The 21572-nt window shown below is 50.6% G+C and overlaps 1 protein-coding gene across 1 annotated transcript; it reads right to left on the bottom strand.

Annotated features, from left to right (window-relative positions):
• Nucleotides 1–1061: 1061 nt before the first annotated feature.
• Nucleotides 1062–19835, bottom strand: Get4 (golgi to ER traffic protein 4). Its single transcript, XM_005367097.2, has 9 exons — nucleotides 19571–19835; nucleotides 8836–8914; nucleotides 8453–8534; nucleotides 7715–7864; nucleotides 5552–5690; nucleotides 4122–4262; nucleotides 3959–4034; nucleotides 3758–3830; nucleotides 1062–2141 (listed from the first exon to the last, which is right to left on the bottom strand). Exons 1-9 carry the CDS (start codon nucleotides 19723–19725, stop codon nucleotides 2053–2055), a joined length of 984 nt encoding a protein of 327 aa, XP_005367154.1. The 5' UTR covers nucleotides 19726–19835; the 3' UTR covers nucleotides 1062–2052.
• Between the last annotated feature and the right edge of the window lie 1737 nt (nucleotides 19836–21572).

Raw genomic sequence — 21572 nt, 5'->3', positions numbered from 1 at the left:
AGTGTGTGTGTGTGTGTGTAAGGGGGTACTGCGGGGTGTGAGGATCAGTGTGTGTGTGTGTGTAAGGGGCACTGCGGGGTGTGAGGATCAGTGTGTGTGTGTGTGTGTGTAAGGGGGCACTGCGGGGTGTGAGGATCAGTGTGTGTGTGTGTGTGTGTAAGGGGGCACTGCGGGGTGTGAGGATCAGTGTGTGTGTGTGTGTGTGTGTATAAGGGGGCACTGCGGGGTGTGAGGATCAGTGTGTGTGGCTAAGGGACACTGGGTGGGTGGAAGGATCAGTGTGGGTGGGTAAGGGCACTGTGGGGTGTGAGGATCAGTGTGTGGGTAAGGGACACTGTGTGTGTGGAAGGGATACTGGGTAGTGAGGAGCAGTGTGTGGGTAAGGGCACAGTGGGGTGTGAGGAGCACTGGGTATGTTAAGAGACACCGTGTGGGGAGGGTTCCATGCATGTCTCATGTTTCTGAACAAATGCCAGCTTTCCTCCGTACTAAACTGGGGTTAACTCCAGGCATCCTCACACAAATACAAAATTTGAATTCTGTACTGTTCCAAAATACAACAATGACATGAACTCCAGTACACGATTCTGAAGCAAATGTCACAGCTGAGCGGAGGCAGCTCTGGTCTATGCCCAGCCCACTACGGCTTCCTTCCTGGTGCCATGCCTAACTATATCCCCACTTTTGGGGGCCTCCCTATGTCTAAGACTCCCCTGCACCAAGCCCCTCCATACACCCCCCTTGCTCCCCAAGGCCAAGCCATACACCATGATGAAGGTGATTTCAATAAGACAACTCATTTCTATGTGACAGCCTGTGAATGTGGACACCGCTGACACTAGCACTGGCCACTCTGGTGGACACAGCAGCATGGATGCACAGGGAAATGGCACGGACAGCACAGGATGTGCTTCCTCCCGAGCTTGCCAGGCCCAGCCTGGACACACAGCCAATCCCACCCTGCCCGAGGTCTCTGCACCCATAGGTGGTGGCTGAATGCCAAGGATCAAAGCCAGTCCCATCCCCAGCCCAGAGCTCACCCAGAAAGGACTACTGCAAAGCCCAGTAGAAAGGATTTATTTATAGTCAACAGGTGACACAAGCCTTCCTTTAAATTCCATTTTTTTTACAGTAAATAACGCATATTTCCCTCCTTCCCATGCAAGATAGAGATGTATTAATCTACAACTCTATTTTAATTGTGAAAAAATAAAGTGTCTCCCTTTATAATCAGATTGGTAGCGTGGATATTATCTGTGGTAATGGATGGGGTTGCTCATTCCTGGACTGGTTATTTGGTTAAGTCCTAAAACATCAGGTTGAAAAATCCCTCACCCAGTAAAAATAAATACTGCAACATGGAGGACATGAAAGTCTACGGCACCTTTAAAACATCTCCAGAGCAGCGGTGTGGGGCTCATGGGGACCAGCAGAGCTGCGGCTTGAATAGACAAGCCCACAGACTACAGCAGGGACCAAAGCCCTACAGATCACGGGACATGGCCCTGGCCAGCTGCTTGCGACCTCCAAGGAGTCTGCCCACCACAGCACATGTGCTCTGATCCTGGGAAGCTCACCATGATTGCAAAACGACTCTGTGTCCAAACAAAATTCAAACAAACAAGAAACCCAATCTCATCCTCAGGACTCAGGATCTGCCTGGCTCACAGCAGTGGCCACCATTCCTCCAGTATGCCACGGCTGCACTGGACACAGGAGAAGGGATACCAGTCACTGACGCCAGGCTGCCTGTCACCCTGCAGCCCTCCCCAAGGAACCAGAGACAAGGATGGCAGCGGGGTGCTGCAGCAAGGCCTGTGCTTTATTGTGGGTGATCTGAAGGAACACGGTTGGCCAGCAGGAGCTGGGCCTTGCTCTTGGTCCTGGCCACACAGCCCTCAGCCACCATACATAAATAGGGACAGACTCTGCACAGGTGGCCCCTCCAACTGCGGAGCAGGAGCCCACTGGTAAGGGGCCTCGTGCCCAGCCTGGCACTGAATCCATCCCAGTGGTGCCGGCCATGGGCATCTCCATGCTGGCCAGGCAGCTTCAGTCCAGCTCGATGGGGCTGCTGTCATCCTGGCTCTCTTCCCCCTCCTCCTGCTCTGAGGAGCCCATGAGTCTGCTCAGCAAGTTCCCTAGAGGGAGACACCGGCCAGTGATGATTAATGCGGAAGCAGTGCTGTCCTGGAGGCCTGACCTCCCCAGGGAACCCACTACCCAGGTCACCACATTCAAGTAGGTTGCCTAGACAAGACATACCCAGCCACTTGTCAATACCCAGAAACAGTGCTGTTCTCGAAGTCCCACCTTCCCAGAGGAGCTTGATGCCCAGGTCGCCATGCTTTGCAGGAAAACAAAGCCCAGAGGCCCAGCTGGCTACAGCTCTTGGAGGTCACACTAGGAATGTTCCTGATGACTAGGGACGGGGCAAGACAAACCCCAAACCTCCACCAGCAAAGGAGTCTGGAAGCCATGAAGGAACAGCTCAAGTCCCATGACTACCAGAGAATCTGCACAGCCAGCAAACCAGAGCCTCAAGGCCACATCTGAGATACCTTACACCCACCTCCTGTGTGCGCATCTCAAACACACAGACTCACACTGACCACGTATCTGTAACCCTAAGAGTCCTCTATCCCTGAGAGTGAGAGACTGGGTGGGTGTTCTGCAAGGATATAGATGCTCTTCTGCCTGCATTTCCCTGTGGCCCCTTGGGTACCCTGGTGGTATTTCTGGGGGAAAGGGGACTTGATGGCTCTAAAACTCTGTGGGATAGACAAGTAAATATACTAACAACCCTGGACTGCTACTCCAAACTGAGATATGTACAAATGTTTCCGGGAATGCCAATCCCTCAGCAATGCTCAGGCCCCTGAGGCTCAGACTGGCGAGAGTTGAGCCCTGCTCACACTCCACAGGCAGCAGGCTCAAGAGAGATAAACATCTACGAAAAGCTAGGTGTGTAGGCTTACACCAGGATCTCAGCACTTAGGAGTGAGTTTAAAGCTAATACGAGTTGCAGGTAGTGACCTTGTCTCAAACAAGCATCAACAACAGGTAGGCAGGGTGACAGACTTGGCTTTAATCCCAGCATCCAGGAGGCTGAGATAAGATCTCTCTGAGTTCAAGGCCAGTCAGAACTATATAATGAGATCTTATTTCAAAAAACAAACCATCAACAACAAACAATAAACTAGAGAAATACTGTCACAGTCTACACCAAGTCACTAGGACACAGCCCATGCCCAGAGAGCCCACGTGGACTTGTTCATGGTCACACCCAGCTGTACTTCCTTCCACTCCACAACACAGGGTGTGTCTTCACACCACGTGCACAGAAGATCCACACTCCAGCAGATAATGGCACAGTACAGCTTGTGCCATGCACGATGACTGTAGAGTCACCTGCCAGCAGCGGAGATAGAATTCTAAACGCTGAAGTGAGATTTACTACTTAGAACATGAACACAGAAGGGGAGGAGATGCAGGTCAGTGATAAAAAACTTGTCTCGTGTGTGCAAGACCTCCCTGAGTCTCCATCCAGCACCAGAAAAAGAAAAGTGGACACTTAAAATGCCCAGAGGACCACACTACCCTGCCCCTGCCCTGCCTTGGTGGGGAGGTGCTCATATTTGGAGTTCAGACCCATCAAGCGGTGCTCAGTGGACAACCTGAGCACAGACTTCAACAATAGGTTGGAAAGGACTGAGGGGAGGGAGCCACCTGTCCAGGACCAGACCACACAGCTCACCTAGCAAGCCTCCATAGGAGGATGTTTGCTTTGGCGGCACACCGAAGAAGAGCTGTCCAATCCTGTCGAGGTACTGCAAGAAGCAGGGCAGTAGGTCAGCAGGCGAACCCAACCACAGGTCCCAGCTGGGGCTGCCCGCTCTGCTCCCTCCTCCAGGCTGCTGCCCAGGTGGGGAGCCTCAGCCAAGTGCAAGAGCCTCACCTCGTTGTACATGGGGTCTCTCCGCAGGGACGGCTGATACTGTTCGCACAGCACTGTGAACACAGCCAGCTTGCCACTGCAGTAAGAATCAAGGATGACTCCCAGTGAGACCTGTGGCTGCACAGACATACACCAGCACCCAGCACCCGCCCAGATCACTCACCCATCCACAGCCAGCAGCAGAAACCAGATGAAATTGAGCAGGGGTTGAACGAAGGGTGGCCCATCCTCAATGGATGGGTGCTTCTGTGTGTACGTTGTAAAGACCACCAGTGCACTGTTCTTGTTTTTCAAACAGAGAAACCTGCATGCAAGAATATTTAATGAGTGAAATCCCACAGGCAGACTCGGGTTTCCACAGATGCCCACAAGTGGCCAATACAACACCAAGACCTCGCCTGACAGTAGCACCCATGCTATCTGGATGTCTGGTGTCTCCACAGGCCTAACGGGGTGCAGGACACTTGGGAGGCCAGGGTGAGTCCTGGGGGCTGCCTCTCACAGGGTACAGATCCTTCCACACACTGGTGAAGGGATTAAGTCTCAGAAGGAAAACAGCTTTGAAGGTCAACAGAGCTAGAAGATGGGGGCAAAATGGATACTCATTCCTCAACCATGGCCTCTGCTTTCTCCACATCTGCCTGCATCTGTCAGAGGAGCACATGGTGCAGGGGGCTGAGTAGGAAACTGACCCCGATGCTGTGCTGGGCTCTAGGCAGACTTAGCCTCTGCCCAGGATGTTACCCCAGAGGTCCCAAATCCATCAAGAAAAACATGGTCCCCAGTACTTGAGTGGGGAGACAACAGCTGCAGTGCACGCCCAGTCAGGCTGGCGAGCTGGAGATGTTACACAGTCCCTTTGTACAAGCCACAACAACTGGCCATGGCGGTGTAGGTCTGTAGTTCCAGCACTCGGAAGGCTGGAGCAGGTCTGCGATCAGCCAGGGCTTTACAGTAAGAACAAACTTGTCTCAAAAGTAAATACAGTGCTCTGGGTCCCCACAGCAGACCCCCCTGCCACCATGCGCACAACACAGCACTTTTGTGGATGACCACAGGAGAGCACTGTTCCTTGGGAAGGGGAGGCTGAGGCCTGAAGAAGCAGACAGATGGCTCAGGAGGTAAGGCGCTTGTCATCAAGCGCGATGATGAGTTCAATCCTAGGACCTATATATATGGTGGAGGGAGAGGACTCCAGCGAGCTCCCTCTCACATTTCCACATGCACATCACAGCATGTGTGTCCCTGCAAATCCCTTCTCTGCACACACTAAGTCAATAAGTAAATCTGTAATTTAAAATACCCCGTCTGAAAAACAAGTGCAGTGCCTTCCTGATTTGGGCAGGTGGGGACAAACTGCCCTATAAGCTGTGGCCGTGCCTCAATCCTCCAGGGCAAACACAAGCTGCAGACTCTTAGGCAGGGTGGTTGCAGAGTGCAACTGTGGACACTGTGTTATCTGAAAAGACAGCCTTGGGCCTAAGGTTCTCCCTCCAGCATTGCAGTCTAAGGACAAGGCAGCCTACTCAGGGCTATCTCTGCTCCAGGCTGGGAGCTGCACAAAGGCCCCACAAAGTCCTCATGAGCACTTACTGTAGCACAGCCTGGGCCACAAACATGTCCACTTCACTTCTGAAGCCTCGGGCGGTGGAGTACTCAACCAGCATGTTGGCGCAGCCCTCACCGTCAGTGGAGTGCAGGAAGTGATACCGAGACTCACAGTAGTTTTGTTCTGTGAAGGGAAAGAATCTGCAGATGGGCACGTGTGAGCACAGGGTGCACAGAGCCACCCACTCCTCCCCTCCTTCCCTGGTCCAACCCATTTGCCCTGGGCACACCTGCTACTTTTTCTAGGCCACTAACCCTGGAACAAGCTATCCATCTGCACAGCTGCTCACGCCTGCCGGTTACCAGCTTCCTTGTGCTCAGAGACAACACCAAACAGCTCAATGGGCACCCAGCTTCCCTTCTCCCTGTTCTAAGTGTGTGAAACTGCTAGGTCTGCCCAACCCTTGTGTGCATGTGAGCTGGGTCCACAGCAAGTTACTTCTTCTGTAACTACTACTAACTACTCAGAGGGCCCTGGCTAAGGGAGGCTCTTTGGCACATAGTGAAGCACAGCAGTGTCTGCTATGTTAAACCCTAAGGCCTAACAGCAGAGAATGCTGGGAATCCTGAGTAAGATCAAGGAGGAACCTGGGATTCCTTCTGCTCCTGGAGCCTTAACAAGAGAAAGGAGGAAAGGAGCCTCTCAACACCAACAACTGGGGTCCCCCAGCCCATAACCCACCCACAAAGGCCTTTTCTGCCTAGGACTTTTGGGTATCTGAGAGCAAGAGAGCAAGCAGTAATTAACGTAGACCCTCATTCCCAGCCTGCTCCTGTCTAGCAAACACCCGCGGGGCAGGGCACTCTGGGAAGTGAATAGTAGACTAGCCTGGGCAACTTAGTCTTGAAGCAAGTATTTGGGAGCCCCCAACCCCCTTCCCCAGGTAGCCATGATCCCTGGGATAGCTGTGGCCTGGGCTCAGTACCTCACCCATTCCCAGGGGACACAGCCCCTACAACCTCTCTCAGACGTTGCTGCTGAGTGGATCTGAGAATCCCTGCTGGTAGCCCCATCGTGCAGACTGTTTCCAGACCATGTATCAGGCATGTACTGTGTGAAGGTCTGGGCCACAGGGGACAGGCAGCTTGCTCTCAGCCGAAGGACAGAACAGCCCTCAAGAGGAAGGCAGCACTCTGAGGCACACAGTAGGCACACATGGCACCTGCACTCCTGAGCTTTGGGAGGTTTTCTTTGAGTTTCCCTGAAGATCCTGATCTTTCAGTCTCCAGAGTCCTGACTGTCCTCTGGAATGAAGGCAGAGTGCAGTGCCCAGGAGGGAGGGAGGAGGAGACACCATAAGCCCATAGGACGTACGGAAGTCTGTCCCAGCACAGTTGCTATGGGGGGTGTACCTCTGGGTGGACAGCTGCTGGACTCTAAGAACTGAGTCAGGTACACCCTCTCTGATTGCCATGGCTGTAGCCAGAGGGGGCGTAGCAGCAAGTCTTGCTCACAGAAGTAGTCTATACTCAACTTTGGATGACATACCTCTGGCTCAGACCTCTGCGATGCCTGATGCACAAAGGAGGGTGTGTGCCACAGGTCACTGTGTACTTTTAAATACGCCTCTTCTCACCCAAGCTCCATTAGGCCCAGCCCACCCATTAGGAGGGCTGTAGCAAGAATGCCACCCTCACAGGGTACAGCACCACACTGTTTCCCAGGAATGCCACTGGGTAGGAACTGTTCAGGTTCCATCAGACATTCACCAAGCATGTGTCTTGTGCCCAAGCCAACTCAAGAGTCAAGACCAGGTACAACTGCAATCCACTCCATGGAAAATAATCTAACCAAAGCTCACCCCAAACTGAGATAAACATTTTGGTAACTGAGTTACCAAAGGGATGGGATGTGGATGCTCACTGAGGAAGGAGGAGTGGGAGATTGTGGGAAGAGGAGTGTGTGGTGTGACTGACCAGGTTAGAGAATCAGGACAGAGATTGAAAAGGAAGCAGCACCACTCCCCAGGGGTCCTTTATGAGCTGTGGAGGGTCCATCCAGAGTCAGTCTACTACCAAAACAGAAATACTGGACTAGCTGGTTCAAAGGCAGGCTGATGTGCTTTCCCCATGGCCTCTCCCAGCTTATCCGCAGGCAAGTACACAGAGGATTCGGCTGCTGGCTGAAGGTAGGGATCCCATGCCTACCTTTCCAAAGCGTTAGGGCCAGCAGCTGGTGGAGCCGAGGATGGCCCAGCTTCCCAGACCCTCCACTGGACCACTTCAGGGCTCTGGACACAAAAGCTACTCGCTCAGGGGAGTTTGGATCCATCAAACTGAACACTTTAGCCAGATTTTCTGCAAATGACACAATTGGACCCTTACCAAAGGCACATGTGAGGCAACAAAAATCTAGCACTCTGTGAAGAGGCTAGCGAGTACTGTATGTTTAAGATACAAGAGTTAGACCCTGTCTCAGCCCTCCTCAACTACCCCCTCCCATTATATAACTTCAACAAAAGTCCAAAAGCCATTAGAGTGCTGCTGGGTGTCCCACATGCACTGTAGGTCTGGGGCCTCCTCTGGTTGGCTTGCCCACTGCCCTTCAGACTACATTGATGTGGGTTGGCCATGCTTGGAAGCAGTTCTGTGGTAGCAGAGGACCAGCAGGAAGGCCACAGGACAGTTTACAGGAAGGGCTCTAGCAGCCACATGCTGGCTCAGTGGGATTAGCTGCCAACAGGTCTGTAGTGTGTACCCATGGGCACAGCTGGGCATGGCCAGTGTGATCACCCATGACAAAATCAGTCCTGGAGTACAGAGACCAACCCCCTCCCCCCACACCAAGTGGGACTAGAACCAGTGAAGGGACTCTGGAGAAGATCAGTCACAGAAGCCCGTGTTGACAGGCTACTGCACACTCAACACGCAGTGTGGAGTCCTCACCCAATAGCTCATCAGCTACGTCCACCTCTGCCTTCTCCAGGGATTCAAGGACCAGCATGGACAAATCAGCCGCACTGTTCTGCTGCAGAACAATCAACATACAAAACCACAGTTAGCAACAGGGTCCCCTAGTCCTTTAGAAGAGTTGAGGTAAAGCAGAGGGCTGCAGGCTCTGCAGATGGCAACCTGTAAACACATAGCTAGGGATACTGCCTTGCCAATGAGCAATACAGCTGGGTCATTGGCAACTGGCAACCAGAACCAAGCCTAGAGCTCTAGTCACAAAGAGACTAGGACCCTATGCCATTGGTGGTCAGAGCCCAGGACAGTTTGATACACCCCACCCTCACCCCCAGGCCTTTCCCCATGGTGGCAGCACTTACCTGGCCATGACTAAAGAAGAGCAATGCTCCTGAGTACATGAGCTCCCGGGCCTCTGCATGTTTGCTTTGGGACATGTATCTGCAAAGAGGGAAGAAGAAAAACCCAGCCATGCATCATACAGATGCCTACAAGGGGTGCTTGCATTGTGTTCTATGTGCCAGCTAGTTCTGCCTGGGGTTGCTACAAATGCCAAGGTAAAACTTAACAGAATACTGCTTCTGAGTATGCTGGGTGCTGTAGTACCGCCCTGGCCAGCTACTCTGAACAGCAGATATAGGGAAGGGTCTGAGGATACAGGCCCTATTAGCAATACACCCACCTGAACATGCAGGGTACCCTCCACCCCAGGTCCAACAAACAACCCAGGGAGAAGCCAGAGCAGACTAAGATGTAACTTCCATGATGGGACAGGGAAGATGGGCACTGTCTACCTTAAAAGAGAAGGACTGATTTGCATGTAGAGGACAACTGAGGATAGATCCCTGAAGAGAACGACAATACAGCAACTCTACCAACTTCAGTCGTCACCCTCCACACAACCTGTGTACAGGCCCCGGTGTGGACACCCTCATCCTTATACTCAGCAGGTGTGATGAGTGTCTCACCATCACCCAAGAACAAAGCCAAGGCCACATGGACAAATCTAGAGTTTAAGATGACTATACAAAAGCATTAATAGTACAGGCAACACTCAAATCAAGTCTGGGGGTATGATATGACATCACCAGAATGGATGTCTCTTAGGGGTGTATCCAACCTCCAGATACCCTCAGTGAGGCACAGGTACCCAAACACCTTGTAGCTGCAGTGACAGTAAAGCCAGCATATAAAAGGCAATACTGTTAAGATGGAAGTCACCAGTAACTGACCACCCTTGGGCCTTGTTAGCAGTGGCCCCATAGAGTTACCAGGCATTTTGAGGTCCCATCACTAGCCCGGCAGGTAACTTTACTGCTGTGTAGTTATTCCTTCCAAATTGTAGTAATCCCTCCTGGAGGGAGCTCCTTAGCCCTAGAGAAGTAAACATACACGGCATAGTCAGGCCCTGAAACTTAACAAACTTCACATAGTCTCTCCCCAAGGCTTTATGAACAGTAACAACTGGTGGGGAGAATGGACCCACCCACAAGCTGAAAGCTGTGCAGGGAACTCCAATGATGCAGCTATCTTTGAGTCATCCATTGTTCTGTAAGCCCTATGAGCTCAAAGGCTTAGTAAGCCGGCTGTGGGTTCAATCATTTCTTTGGTCTGCTGGCAGTGAATAGATATTTGTTCACGTCTCTGCAGGAAGGGTCACACCATACAACTGGTGACCTGTGTAAGAATGGACTATCTATGAGGCAATCCATTGTTTTCCTTTCTCTGTGTGGGATGGAATGGAGTACTCCTTCTTGGAGTGGTGGGTGCATGCTCCAGGCCATGGGTGACAAGACATGCAACCAAGGCCAAGCTCTCTGAAAGGAAAGCATTCCTAGGCAGAATCAACAGGTGGCCATCTTCTTGTACTTGGTATTGGATGTCATGGGCATGTTACCCAAGCCACTGATGGACTAGAGACTTTACCTCAGTCCTTGAATGTAGCACATAAGGTAACAAGTTGCACTATCAGGTACATAGCCTTTGTTGTGGGAAAAGACACGCGATGTTTCCCATCACATTATCCCCTGGCAGGAAAAGTAGAGAAAAGTCAGGATGAGAGTGAGACCCAAAAACTTGACTGGGAAGAAACTAAGATTGGGGAGGAAGAGAACATGGTAGAAATTACAGAAGAGACCTCACAAGTCCAACCTTTAAAAGGGAAAAGTTCATGATTCAACAAGCAGACAAGCCAAGATGTAGGGCCCATGGGTCTACCCCTGCTCCCGGGGTTCATCTTGAGGACAGTTTCTGGTCAGCCAGCTAAAACATTCTGTTTGTTCCTGTGCTCCCTCTGCCTGGCCTGGTGATTAGCTGTAGGGCATTGTTTATTCCATTTTGGGTGTGGCAACTTCCTGGGAATTCCTTGTGCTGCAGCTAGGTATTTAAGGATCCCCCCCCCCCAAGGTTGAATCTCCTTTCGAATGACCCAGGTCTCCTGTGTGCTCTTTCAATCTCCAGGACCTTGCCCAGCTCACATCTGGTACAGTGGCGCTGAACTGTACTGAGAGGGTAACGCAGAATCAGGTGATACACCAAGAAACTACAAGGGAGCACTTGGCATCTGAACTGTTTGATGGGGAAAGACTTAAAAACACATAGTCAAAGGGCCTGTCACATCCACTGCTGCACCGCTGCTGCAGAACACAGCGAGCAATGGGATCAATCTGAATGAACTGCAAGCATAGAAAATAGGTAAAATAATTATGTGCCTCTCCTTGAGACAAAGATCGCACAAACAGGTGACAGGAGAGAAATGAGCCCTGGTGAACTGGCTTCTAAAGCTTCGAGGGCTGCCTGGTTATTGCTGGCTGAGGTTCCCGTGAATATCAGGGAATGAAAGAGAGCAGAGGAAAAACAGGCATCACTAAGGACACTGCACACGAGAGAAATACTGCCCAATGCTCAGTTCACTAAGTCAGAAGTTCACAGAAGAATCAAGACCAAGGTTGACTGAGCAGGGACCATGGACTGGGATGGGCTTTGCTAGCCCCATGGTGAGACGTAATCTTCATGACGTAGGAGAAGCTCTAGCATATCTGAAAGACTGACATGTAAACCAGATTCAGAAACAGCAAAGGGGAGAGCAGCGATGATAGAAAAAGGAAGAAAAGAAGAAAGAAATGGGTGTGCCTAGGCCACTCAATGGCAAATGTGGCAAGATCTGTGTTAAATTGGGATTGCTGAAAAAAAATAACAAAAACATTAACAAAGTCAAGTGCTGTGCTCATGAGCTTCTCAGAGGCTTTAAAACCTGAGCAATAGCCAGGCGGTGGTGGCGCAAGCCTTTAATCCCAGCACTCAGGAGGCAGAGGCAGGCGGATCTCTGTGAGTTCGAGACCAGCCTGGTCTACAAGAGCTAGTTCCAGGACAGGCTCCAAAACCACAGAGAAACCCTGTCTCGAAAAAACAAAACAAAACAAAACAAAACAAAACAAAAAACCTAAACAACAATCCACAAACATCATTGCCAAAACAGTACAGTAACAGGGTGGGCAGTTACTGCCCCAGCACACAGCACACTGGGATAAAGACTGCTCAGACTGGGGCTCCTTTCAGCAGTAGTGGTCTGGAAGTAACTTAGGGTGCCTGTCAGAACTGAGGAACCAGGTCCAGAGGTAAGCCAGGAGTTCCTGCCTCTCTTGGGCCTGAACCAAGGCAAGCAGTAAGCCTGCCCAGCAGAACACCAGGAACAAAGACGCATAGCAGTCCTGGGGCAGCAGCAACCCAGGGTGACATTAATGGTTCATGGAAAAATGCCTGTGGCTTCTGGAAGCCAGATAGGGTGCTGTCCCCCAACCATGGTACTGGACTATTGTATTCAACATTTCTCTTGTGACACAACAACTTCCCTGCTGGTCCAGGCTTGCTACTAACTCTTTTTAGGATCCTTGTAGCTGCTCAAGACCATGGACACTTACTTGGAACGGGTAACTGTGCACCTCCAGAATGCTAACCCTCTAAGTATCTTGCGGATGTGTAAAAGCATGTAGAACAGGAGATAGAGAGATTAAGGAGCTTAAACAAAGACAGCCTGACTGGATGAGAAAGGCACTCTCAGAAACAGTACGGGCGTTGGGTGAAAACTGCACTGCCAGGTGTGAACTGCCTCTGTTAAATTGTTGGCCAGGGAGACCCCACAAACAATAAAGGTTACATGTTAGAACCTACTGTTAAAGATACCACATGCTTTGGCTGCAGGACATGTAAGTTCCCTCCCCACTCACAGACTTTTGTAGTGCCAGGAGGCACTGAGGCTGGTAGGGGATAACTGTTACTATCTGAAAGGTTATGGACCCTTCAGACTACAGTACCAACAAGCCAAGGAAGATGGGCAAAAGTCCATAGCCAACAAGGCCACAGGTCCCGAGGGAAGACTAACTGCTATTGCTTTGTTAAGTGGGTAGACTGTGCAGGTCAAATTAAACGTTTGTATTTTCCTCACCGATTACTGCTGCTGCCCCTCAACTGGTCACGGAGGGAAGTTTCTTTTTTGCAGTGGGGGTGTAGTTTAGAGCCTCATAACAGATCAAGTTTCTCAGATGGACTTTTGTGGCACAGCGGCACAACACTCAAGCACAAATGAAGGAAAATCACCCCAAGCCTCAGCAAGCACTGCTGAAGAGGGGGATCAGAAAGACTCTTACTCAGGAAGTAAAGAAGCATCACAAGTCTCAAAAATCTGCAACTTTCAAGATGCACAAGGTGGCAGAAACAGTAACAACCGCTAGAAAAATAAGATATATTCATCAGCTATGCGGCCTGCAGATCCAGCTGGAAATCCAGGGATACACTTACTGCCCATACTGGGGTGGTCTTTCCAATGATGCTGCTGCCTTTGGGTCATCCCTGTTCCTTAGTATCCCCTCATTCACACTCTTGTAAGTAACCCCAATAAACTCACTAGTTCACTAATCTAGACTTGAAAAAATGTCTGTTAGTGCCCTACTGAGCGAAGAGATGCTTGTTCAAACGCTGTGCTCATAGGCAAACAACCTCATGTTGCTATCATCATCAACAGAGACTACACAGGTACTGTTTTTCATGAGTCACTGGTTTAGGGTGGCTTGTGCAGGACACCAGACTCCCGAGTCCTTCTGTCTAAGGCTTATCAAGAGAAACACTCACTGAGACCAAAGGAAGTGTCCTTCAATAACACACCAAATTCCCGAGATCTGAATCTCCCACTGACCATGTCCTACCTTACTGGAATTACCTGCTGCCAAGTCAAGGGAAGATTGTAAAGATAAAAGTCCCAGGCAACAATTAAAACAAATTTCTCATCACAAAATTCCTGGAGTGGGGTGGGGGTGTGTGGGGGTGTTCCTCCTGTGTGACTATGCAGACTGGGTGCCCCAAGGCCATGGGACAGATGAGGGTAGTCAGCCTTCCTTGGTACTCAGCTCCAGGCACAAGGCAGGCCCTGTGTGACACTCAAAATCACCCTCTACATACAGAGGTAGCTTTGCGCAGCAGGGAACAAGCTCTGCCGGCCCCAAGGAGACTCACAGAAACCGTCTAACCCACAAAAGAAGGTCTGTGCCAGGACTCCAGCTGATTCTGCTCTTACAAGCTGGGCACACTGAGTCACGAGTCACCCCAGCATGGGGTGTGTGTGTGTCTGTGTCTAAGGACAGAGCTCAGCAGAGTGCTTGCTTGGCATGCATGGAGGTCCAAGTTGCATTTCCAGCACTGCAAAAACTGGATATGGCTGTACATACCTGTATCGTGGCACTTAGGAGGTAGAGGCAGGAAGAGCAGAAGTTCAAGATTATCTTTGGTTATGAGTTAGAGGCTAGCCTGACTCACGATTCATGTAGCATTGGCTAAAGAGAAGAAACTAGAGCTGGACAGAAGCTGGCCCATGAGCTAGGGAAATGGCTCAATGAGCCAACTGCATGCTAAGCAAGTGTGAAGACCCGAGTTCATGTCTCCAGCACCTACATAAAATCCATACGTGGGGGGGGGGGGGCTGGAGAGATGGCTCAGAGGTTAAGAGCACTGACTGCTCTTCCGGAGGTCCTGAGTTCAATTCCCAGCAACCACATGGTGGCTCACAACCATCTGTAATGAGATCTGGTGCCCTCTTCTGGCATACATGAAGGCTGAACACTGTGTACATAATAAATAAATAAGTCTTAAAAAAAAAATCCATTCATGGGGGCTAAAGAAATGGCTTGGATTAAGAGCACTGGCTGCTTTTCCAGAGGACCTGGGTTTGATCTCCAGCATCAAATGTCAGCTCAGAGCCACCTGTAACTCCAATTCCAGGGACCTCACACCCTTTTCTGGCCTCTGTGGGCACCAGGCACATGTGGTACAAACATTCATTCAGACAAAACATCCATACACAAAATAAATACACACACACAAACACATACACACACACACACACACATATATACATATGTATACACACACACACATATACCAGACACACACACCACCACTACCACAACCAACAAAAACCCTGGTGTGGCTATGTGTACTTCTAACTCCAGTGCTGGGGCTGCTCCATGTCAGTCCAGCTGCAATAGTGAGTCCTAGGTTCAATGACAGACTCTGTCTCAAAGAAAAATGTTGAAAGCAACTGATGAAGTAACCCAAAGTGGACCTTTGGCCTTCAAATGTGCAGGCACACAAACACACACCTAACAACACAAAAGGAGGGATAATGTGCTCATCTAACATGCTTACCCGCACACACGTACATGACTTGGTGGCCTCAGACCCAGGGGTGTGGTGTGCATAACACACGCTGGAGGGTTTCTTATTAAACATTTCTTTATGTGACTTTGACAAATACGGTTATGGGCTATAAGAATTCAAAAAGGTCCCAGAAAAGCCTGTTGAGGAGAACTTTCCTCTCAGATTCCATCCTGCAAGGAAGCTAGTTCCTTAACACACAGGATGCCAAAAGGAGGTGAAACAACGGGATCATCTCAAGGAGATGAAACTTCCCAACCTACAGGAAGCTCCTCAAACTCAGGAAGAAAACAACTCCATAGCTTTAGGAAGACTAACGCCCACCGGCTTTACTGGGCCCAAGAACCACAAGCTGCAAGGAGTGCTGAAACTCTTGGACAAGCCCAGCTGCTTGAAAGCTGCCTGTGAGGCTCAGACCAACTGACCTGGAAAGGGAATTCTCCAACCTGGTGAGCTGGCTACAGGCTGTGCAGCTTTTGTCAACGGTCACCCATGCTGGGGTGAGCTTTGGTGATTCAGCTGTCTTTGCATCATTTATGCTCCTGTAAGTAAACCCTCTCCCATATGCATGTAAGCAACCCTCATACAGCTCTTTGCTTCACCAAGTTGGCCTTTGGTGGTATCTGTACTTTTGTCTGTCATTCCCTATCTGTGATGTTCATGTCTCCCCAGGAATACTATTACACTACCACTTTGTAGGACAGGAAGTAGGAAATCGTGGGGGACTGCGCAGGCTGAAAGTAAAAAGCCTCCTCACCCACACAAAGCAACCAACACTGGGGCCCTGGAGGATGCATGGTGGTGATATCACGCCAGGAAAGCCAAATAGCTTCCAACTTTCTGAAATACCAACAACCAGGCCTGCAAAGCTCATTCCTCCTCCTGGGGGACACATCTGGAGAGACGAGGTAGCCTGCCACAACAGGACCATGGCTAGGTCAAGGGGCACTGAGGTCTCCGAAGCCAAATTTCTGTAGACTGTTTGGCTCTTCATCTCCCACAAAGGCTATGAGTGGTGAGGTTAAAATGGGGTTGTGACACATTCAAAGGACAGAATATGCTATAAATGTGGATCAGACTCAAATACTTTGAGAGAACTAGAAAGCCACAAAGATGGAGAGCCTCTCAACCACTGTTCAGAACCAAAAACCAAGTAAAAATAACTGCGCTGAATAACAAACAAGCTGTCTGGGATACTAGCAGGAGAGGGAATCAGGGGTCATGGCCATGGGCATCTTCAGCATCACCATCTTCAAGCTTTCAAAGTAAAATATTTAAGCAAATACTCACTTTAAATACTAAAACCAGGACTGGTGAGATGGCTTAGCTTAGCAGGTAAGTGTGGCTGCCACCAAGACTGACCCTCAAGGGGACAGTTGACTCCTGCAAGGTTTCCTGACATATTAACATGTGTTTGCAATGACACATAGATTTATAAACCAGTGCCTTTGAGTAGTATGTCGTCTCTGGTAGTCCTACCCCATGGAACGACCCTGAGCCTATGTGGAGCAGCACAAGAACCACTGGGTCTCCAGTTTTCCTCATACTCAAGTGGTTCAGGGAAGCTGAGGCCCAGTTAAGTTCTGTTTTTTTTTTTAAAGATTTTATTATGTATACAACATCCTGCCTCCATGTATGCCTACACACCAGAAGAGGGCGCCAGATCTCATTACAGATGGTTGTGAGCCACCATGAGGTTGCTGGGAATTGAACTCAGGACCTCTGGAAGAACAGCAGTCAGTGCTCTTAACCACTGAGCCATCTCTCCAGCCCCCCAGTTAAGTTCTGTAACAAGTACTGGGCCCCAGTGGAATGCTGTGTCTCTGGACCACTACCCTCCAGTCCAAGCTCTTGATGGCTGGTTTCTTGTAAGCTGATAGCATGTGGCCTCAATCAATGAAGAGGCAGAACTTGCCCATCATCATCCCTAGTTCACCTTGACCAAGGGAACTCTTTCTGGTCGCGTAACACTAAATTAACAAGAATGTTTTCAGACACAGTGGGTGGGGCTCGTTCAAAACAAGAACAAGTTTATTCTGGAAGATCCACTTTTGTTGATTAATTAAAAAATGGTACCAGGTGGTGGTGGCCCGCACCTTTTCTTTTGTTAGGTAAATTGGTATTGTGCCTACATGTATGTCTGTAAGGGTGTCAGATCCCCTGTAACTGAGATCCACTGGAAGGGCAGCCACTACTCTACACCACTGAGTCATCTCTCCAGGCCTTTAATCCCAGCACTTGGGACGCAGAGGCAGGCAGTTCTCTGAGTTTTGAGTTCTAGGCAATCCTGGTCTACAGAGCAAGTTAGTTCCTGGACAATCAGAAAGCCTGTCTTCAAAAACAAAAAAAAAAAAAAAAAAAAAAAAGGATGTATTCCCAATGTTTCAGAAGTATAGCAGTGATTGGCCTGCTCCATACAGGAATTCCTGCAATCCAGAGCTGTGTCTGTTCCTTTGTTCTCAAGAACTGCTTGGGCCAGTTGCCTGATCCTGGCTAGTGACACAGCTCAACTCAGAGGAAAATAACCATTCAGCTAGCCTGATGACATAGGCCTGTCATCCCAGCTACTTAAGAAGCTGAGCCTGGAGGATCAAGAAGTCTAGGCCTGCTTGGGCTACAGAGTTGAAGGCACACTGCTTCAAAATTCTAAGTTAAAAAGGGCTGTAGTGTATCTCAAAGGTAGAGCCTTTGCCTAACATGAGAGATGTCCTGGGTTCCATCCCCAGCAGCACAAAAAACATTAAAAACTAAAACCAGTTAGTGTATCAATCATTAGGTAGTCACTTCTACGTGTAAAAATTTTTTCCCTGAGACAGGGTTTCTCTGTATAATAGCCTTGACTATTTTGTAGACCAGGTAGGCCTAGAATTCAGAGACCCACCCACCTCTTCTGTGATTAAATGCATGGGCACGGTGCCTGGTGCCTGGTTATAGATTTTTAACTAAATGATAAAGCAAGTACCTTCCCAATATAATTTGAGTTTAAAAAAAAAAAAGACACTCTGGACACTGTGATGAAACCAGATATAGCCAGACTGGTTTGTATTTATAGCATCCGGTTTAGTACACAGAAAATTCCCCAACAAGGCTGCCCTGTAGATAACCGGCAATTAGAGCAAGGACTGTGTCTTTGTTAAGCTGATAGTCGGTGACTAAAGTCCCTGCCATCCAGGCCACCCAGCAGATAAATCAAATGGCAAGTCTTTGAAACTAAGGATGCCAGGGCTCACCCCTCACCTGCCAAGGTACTGGACGGAGCAGTGTTATGGAAGGAAATACTGTGGGGCTGGTCTCTTTGATGGCTTGGAAACTCTCACATGTGGCCTTGATCACAAGTCCTTTACCAGGCTCACTCTGGGCACGTGGGGACAAAGTGGGAACTGTCCTCAAAAGTAAACAAGCATGAGCACTAATATGAGTCTTCAGCCCTGCACAGGGCTTCAAAGCAGTGAGGCCACTGTGGAAGGTGTTGCACGCTGTCATGGCAGCTTCATCCAGCCCACAGAAAACACCATGCCAGGATCAAGCTGGAGGGGGATGACTGTGGGGGGAGTCCCACAGTGCACGGGGAGCCTAGGTGACAGGGACGGGTAGCTGGCAAAATGTGCAATTGGCATTGTACCGCTATGCAGACACAATAATGAGCACTTTCCACTCCTTGTACTGTAGACGTAAAACTAGCCTAAAACAAACAAAGCCGAGTGAAACAAAAAGTAGGTCTGAGGGGCGCAGAGGCTAAACCCACACCACGAACACGGCACAGGAATGTTGCGATCTCGCAGTCAGGAATGAAGGTCGAAGAGGGGATTGTCAGCAGGCAGAAGCACTGGGGCAGGAACCTGGAATCAATCCTGCAGATGGCCTCGGGCTGGCCCACGATGTCTGCCTATGACCACACTTAAGCCGGTTGTGCCACTCCAGTCACTGGCCACAGACAGGAGGACCAGGAAAAACTACTCTGAGAACAGGACCTGATTACCGACGGGAGGCTCCACACAAGGGGAGGCCAGGAGAGAAAGAGGGTGGGCTAGGAAGAAGGAATGGCGGGAAGAGAGGCCTATAAGGAGGGAGGAGGCCTAAGAGAGTAGAGAGGCCAGGGGAAGGGGAGGCCAGAGAAGTTGGCGGGGGAAGGACACCTGGGAAGGGGAAGGAAAGATGGGGAAAGGACAGCGCAACGAGGAAGGTAGGGACCCTGAGAAGCGAGGCCGAGAGAGGAGGAGGGGGAAGCCAGGTAGGGAAGAGGAGGCCCTGCCGAGTAGTCCAAGCCCGCCGCCCCCGCTCCGACCCGCGACAGGCAGCCTCACGAGCCAATGAGGATGCGGGGCGCCACAGACCAGCCAATGAGCAGCAGCGGAGGCGGGGCCTCGGAGCCAAGCCACCGCCCGCGCCCACCTGAAGAAGAGGGTCCGGTACATCTGGTGCGCCTCGTAGTAGTCGCCCTTCTCGACGCTGGCACGCAGCTTGCCCTCCACGCGCTGGACGCCACCGCGGTTGCGGGCGCCGTTGCGGGCACCCTCCTGCTCTGCCATCGCCGCCGCCGCCGCCATGGGCCGGCGCTCCGCGCAGAGCTGACGCTGTCGCAGGCGCGGTCGGCGGCGCCTCCCGGCTTCCGTCCCTGCGGCCACCGCACGCCCTCTACGGTGGCCGCGAGGAGCCTCGTGAGGGCGGGCGCACCGTAGTCCGCACGTGATCAGAGGCGGAGCCTCGGAGTCTGGCGGGATCCTCCAGTGTCACACGAGGCCACACCCCCGGCGGGTCTGCAAAGGACCTTGCTAGCGTGGGCGGGGAAGAAGCGGACGGGGTGGGGTCCGCAAGCTAAAAAGCGTCCCGGAAAAAACGTGCTAGTATTCACGCGAGAGCGGGCGGGACCAAGGTCTTGGACGGGGCTACTCTCCAGTCGAGTGTGGGGTGTGTATGTCACTGCACAATGATGTGCGTGTGCGGTCACTGTATGATGTTACCAGCCGCGTAGGCTGCGCACGTAAACTGGGCCAAAGGACGCCGCAGTGCGCCCCTGAAATTGTCCTGAGCACGTGGACACATTTTAGGACATTTGACCTGCTTTAAACCTACCTGCTCGGGAAGGTAGGGGCACACGCCTTTAATCCCAGCACTTGGGAGGCAGAGGTAGGCGGATCTCTCTGAGGTCGAGGCCAGCCTGGTCTACAGGCACCAAAGCTACAGAGAAACCCTGTCTCGAGAAAAAAAAAAAAAAAAAGCACCATCCTAAGTGACATCAGGAACTGGGCAGTATGATCAGGCTAGACCAAGAGAGTCCAAGAAGACCTAGTCCTAATTGTGGTTGAAGCAGGTCACTGCAGGGAAGGGGAGCCCTAGGCATGATGAACTCGGAGGATGGGTGTCGGACAAGGTGAGTGTCATCATCTGACAGCATCCTTTAAAACTCAGGTTATAGACCATTACACAGAACCTTAAAAAAATGATTTTTGCGTGCTGGAGATCAAATTCAGGACCTCCACTCTTGCTTAGTCACTGAGCTACAATTTACCTTGAAATCGAGCCTCTAAAGTTTCTCAAGTTGGCCCTTAACTCCTGCCTCAACTTCCTTACTATCATGATTCTATGCCAGTTGGACGGGCATTTTATGCAAATACCCCTGTGTATTCTGGAAGCATGGCAACAGATTAACAAGTCCATGCTCACTCTTCTGTGACGGCCGATTATGCTCAGTGGGCACAACCACGTAAGAGCCACGTGGGCACAGCAATACAATGCCAGGTCAGTCTACCTGATGATCCAGACACTTGCTATGTGACGAAGGGGCAAGTGATACAAGCAGCATGAGTGTGATACCAGGGGACGACTTGTCTGGATGGGATGGAGTGGTGCAATCTGTTATAAATTCTTTCTGGAATTGTCCCCCAGACAGGGTATCTCTACTATGTTGCTCTGGCTGGCTGCCCTGGAGCTTTCTGTGTAGACCAGGCTGGACTTGAACTCACAGTGATCCACCTGCCTCTGCCTCCTGAGTGCTGGGAGTACACACCACTCCTGGATGACATTCTCTAATATTTTTAGATCCCAGTTGACAGCAGGTACCCAAATCAGGAGAGCAAAGCCCTGATAACAGGACTCTTATAAAAGAAAACAAAAAGCCTGGCAGTGGTGGTGCATCTTTAATCTCAGCACTCAGGAGGCAGAGGCAGGTGATCTCTGAGTTTGAGGGAGAGAGAGAACTAACAACAGGAATGCCTATGAACTGAAGATATCAAATCAGTGTGACACTTCTGTACACATGGTGGAAAGCAGAGCTGTTAAAAGGTATGACAGATGCTCCAAAATATATTTGACAGGCTGTGGAGCATGGTGCTCTAAAGATGAGACCTAGGGCCTTGTGCCCATCCTCTTCTAGACTGGACTGTCTCTGAGCAGA

The sequence above is a fragment of the Microtus ochrogaster genome, unplaced genomic scaffold (assembly GCF_000317375.1).
Source record: "Microtus ochrogaster isolate Prairie Vole_2 unplaced genomic scaffold, MicOch1.0 UNK16, whole genome shotgun sequence".
Lineage (NCBI taxonomy): Eukaryota > Metazoa > Chordata > Mammalia > Rodentia > Cricetidae > Microtus > Microtus ochrogaster.
Note: the sequence above shows the minus strand (reverse complement) of the source record. Positions and strands in the feature narration are given on the sequence as shown.

Bases quoted from the DNA above. Each gene is read 5' to 3' on its own strand.
- Get4 (XM_005367097.2), bottom strand. From the start codon at position 19,725: ATGGCGGCGGCGGCGGCGATGGCAGAGCAGGAGGGTGCCCGCAACGGC. The intron at 4,263-5,551 runs GTAAGTGCTCAT...TCTTGCATGCAG, and splicing joins GTGGCCCAGGCTGTGCTACA to GTTTCTCTGTTTGAAAAACA. The intron at 3,831-3,958 runs GTGAGGCTCTTG...TGCTTCTTGCAG, and splicing joins GAGACCCCATGTACAACGAG to TACCTCGACAGGATTGGACA.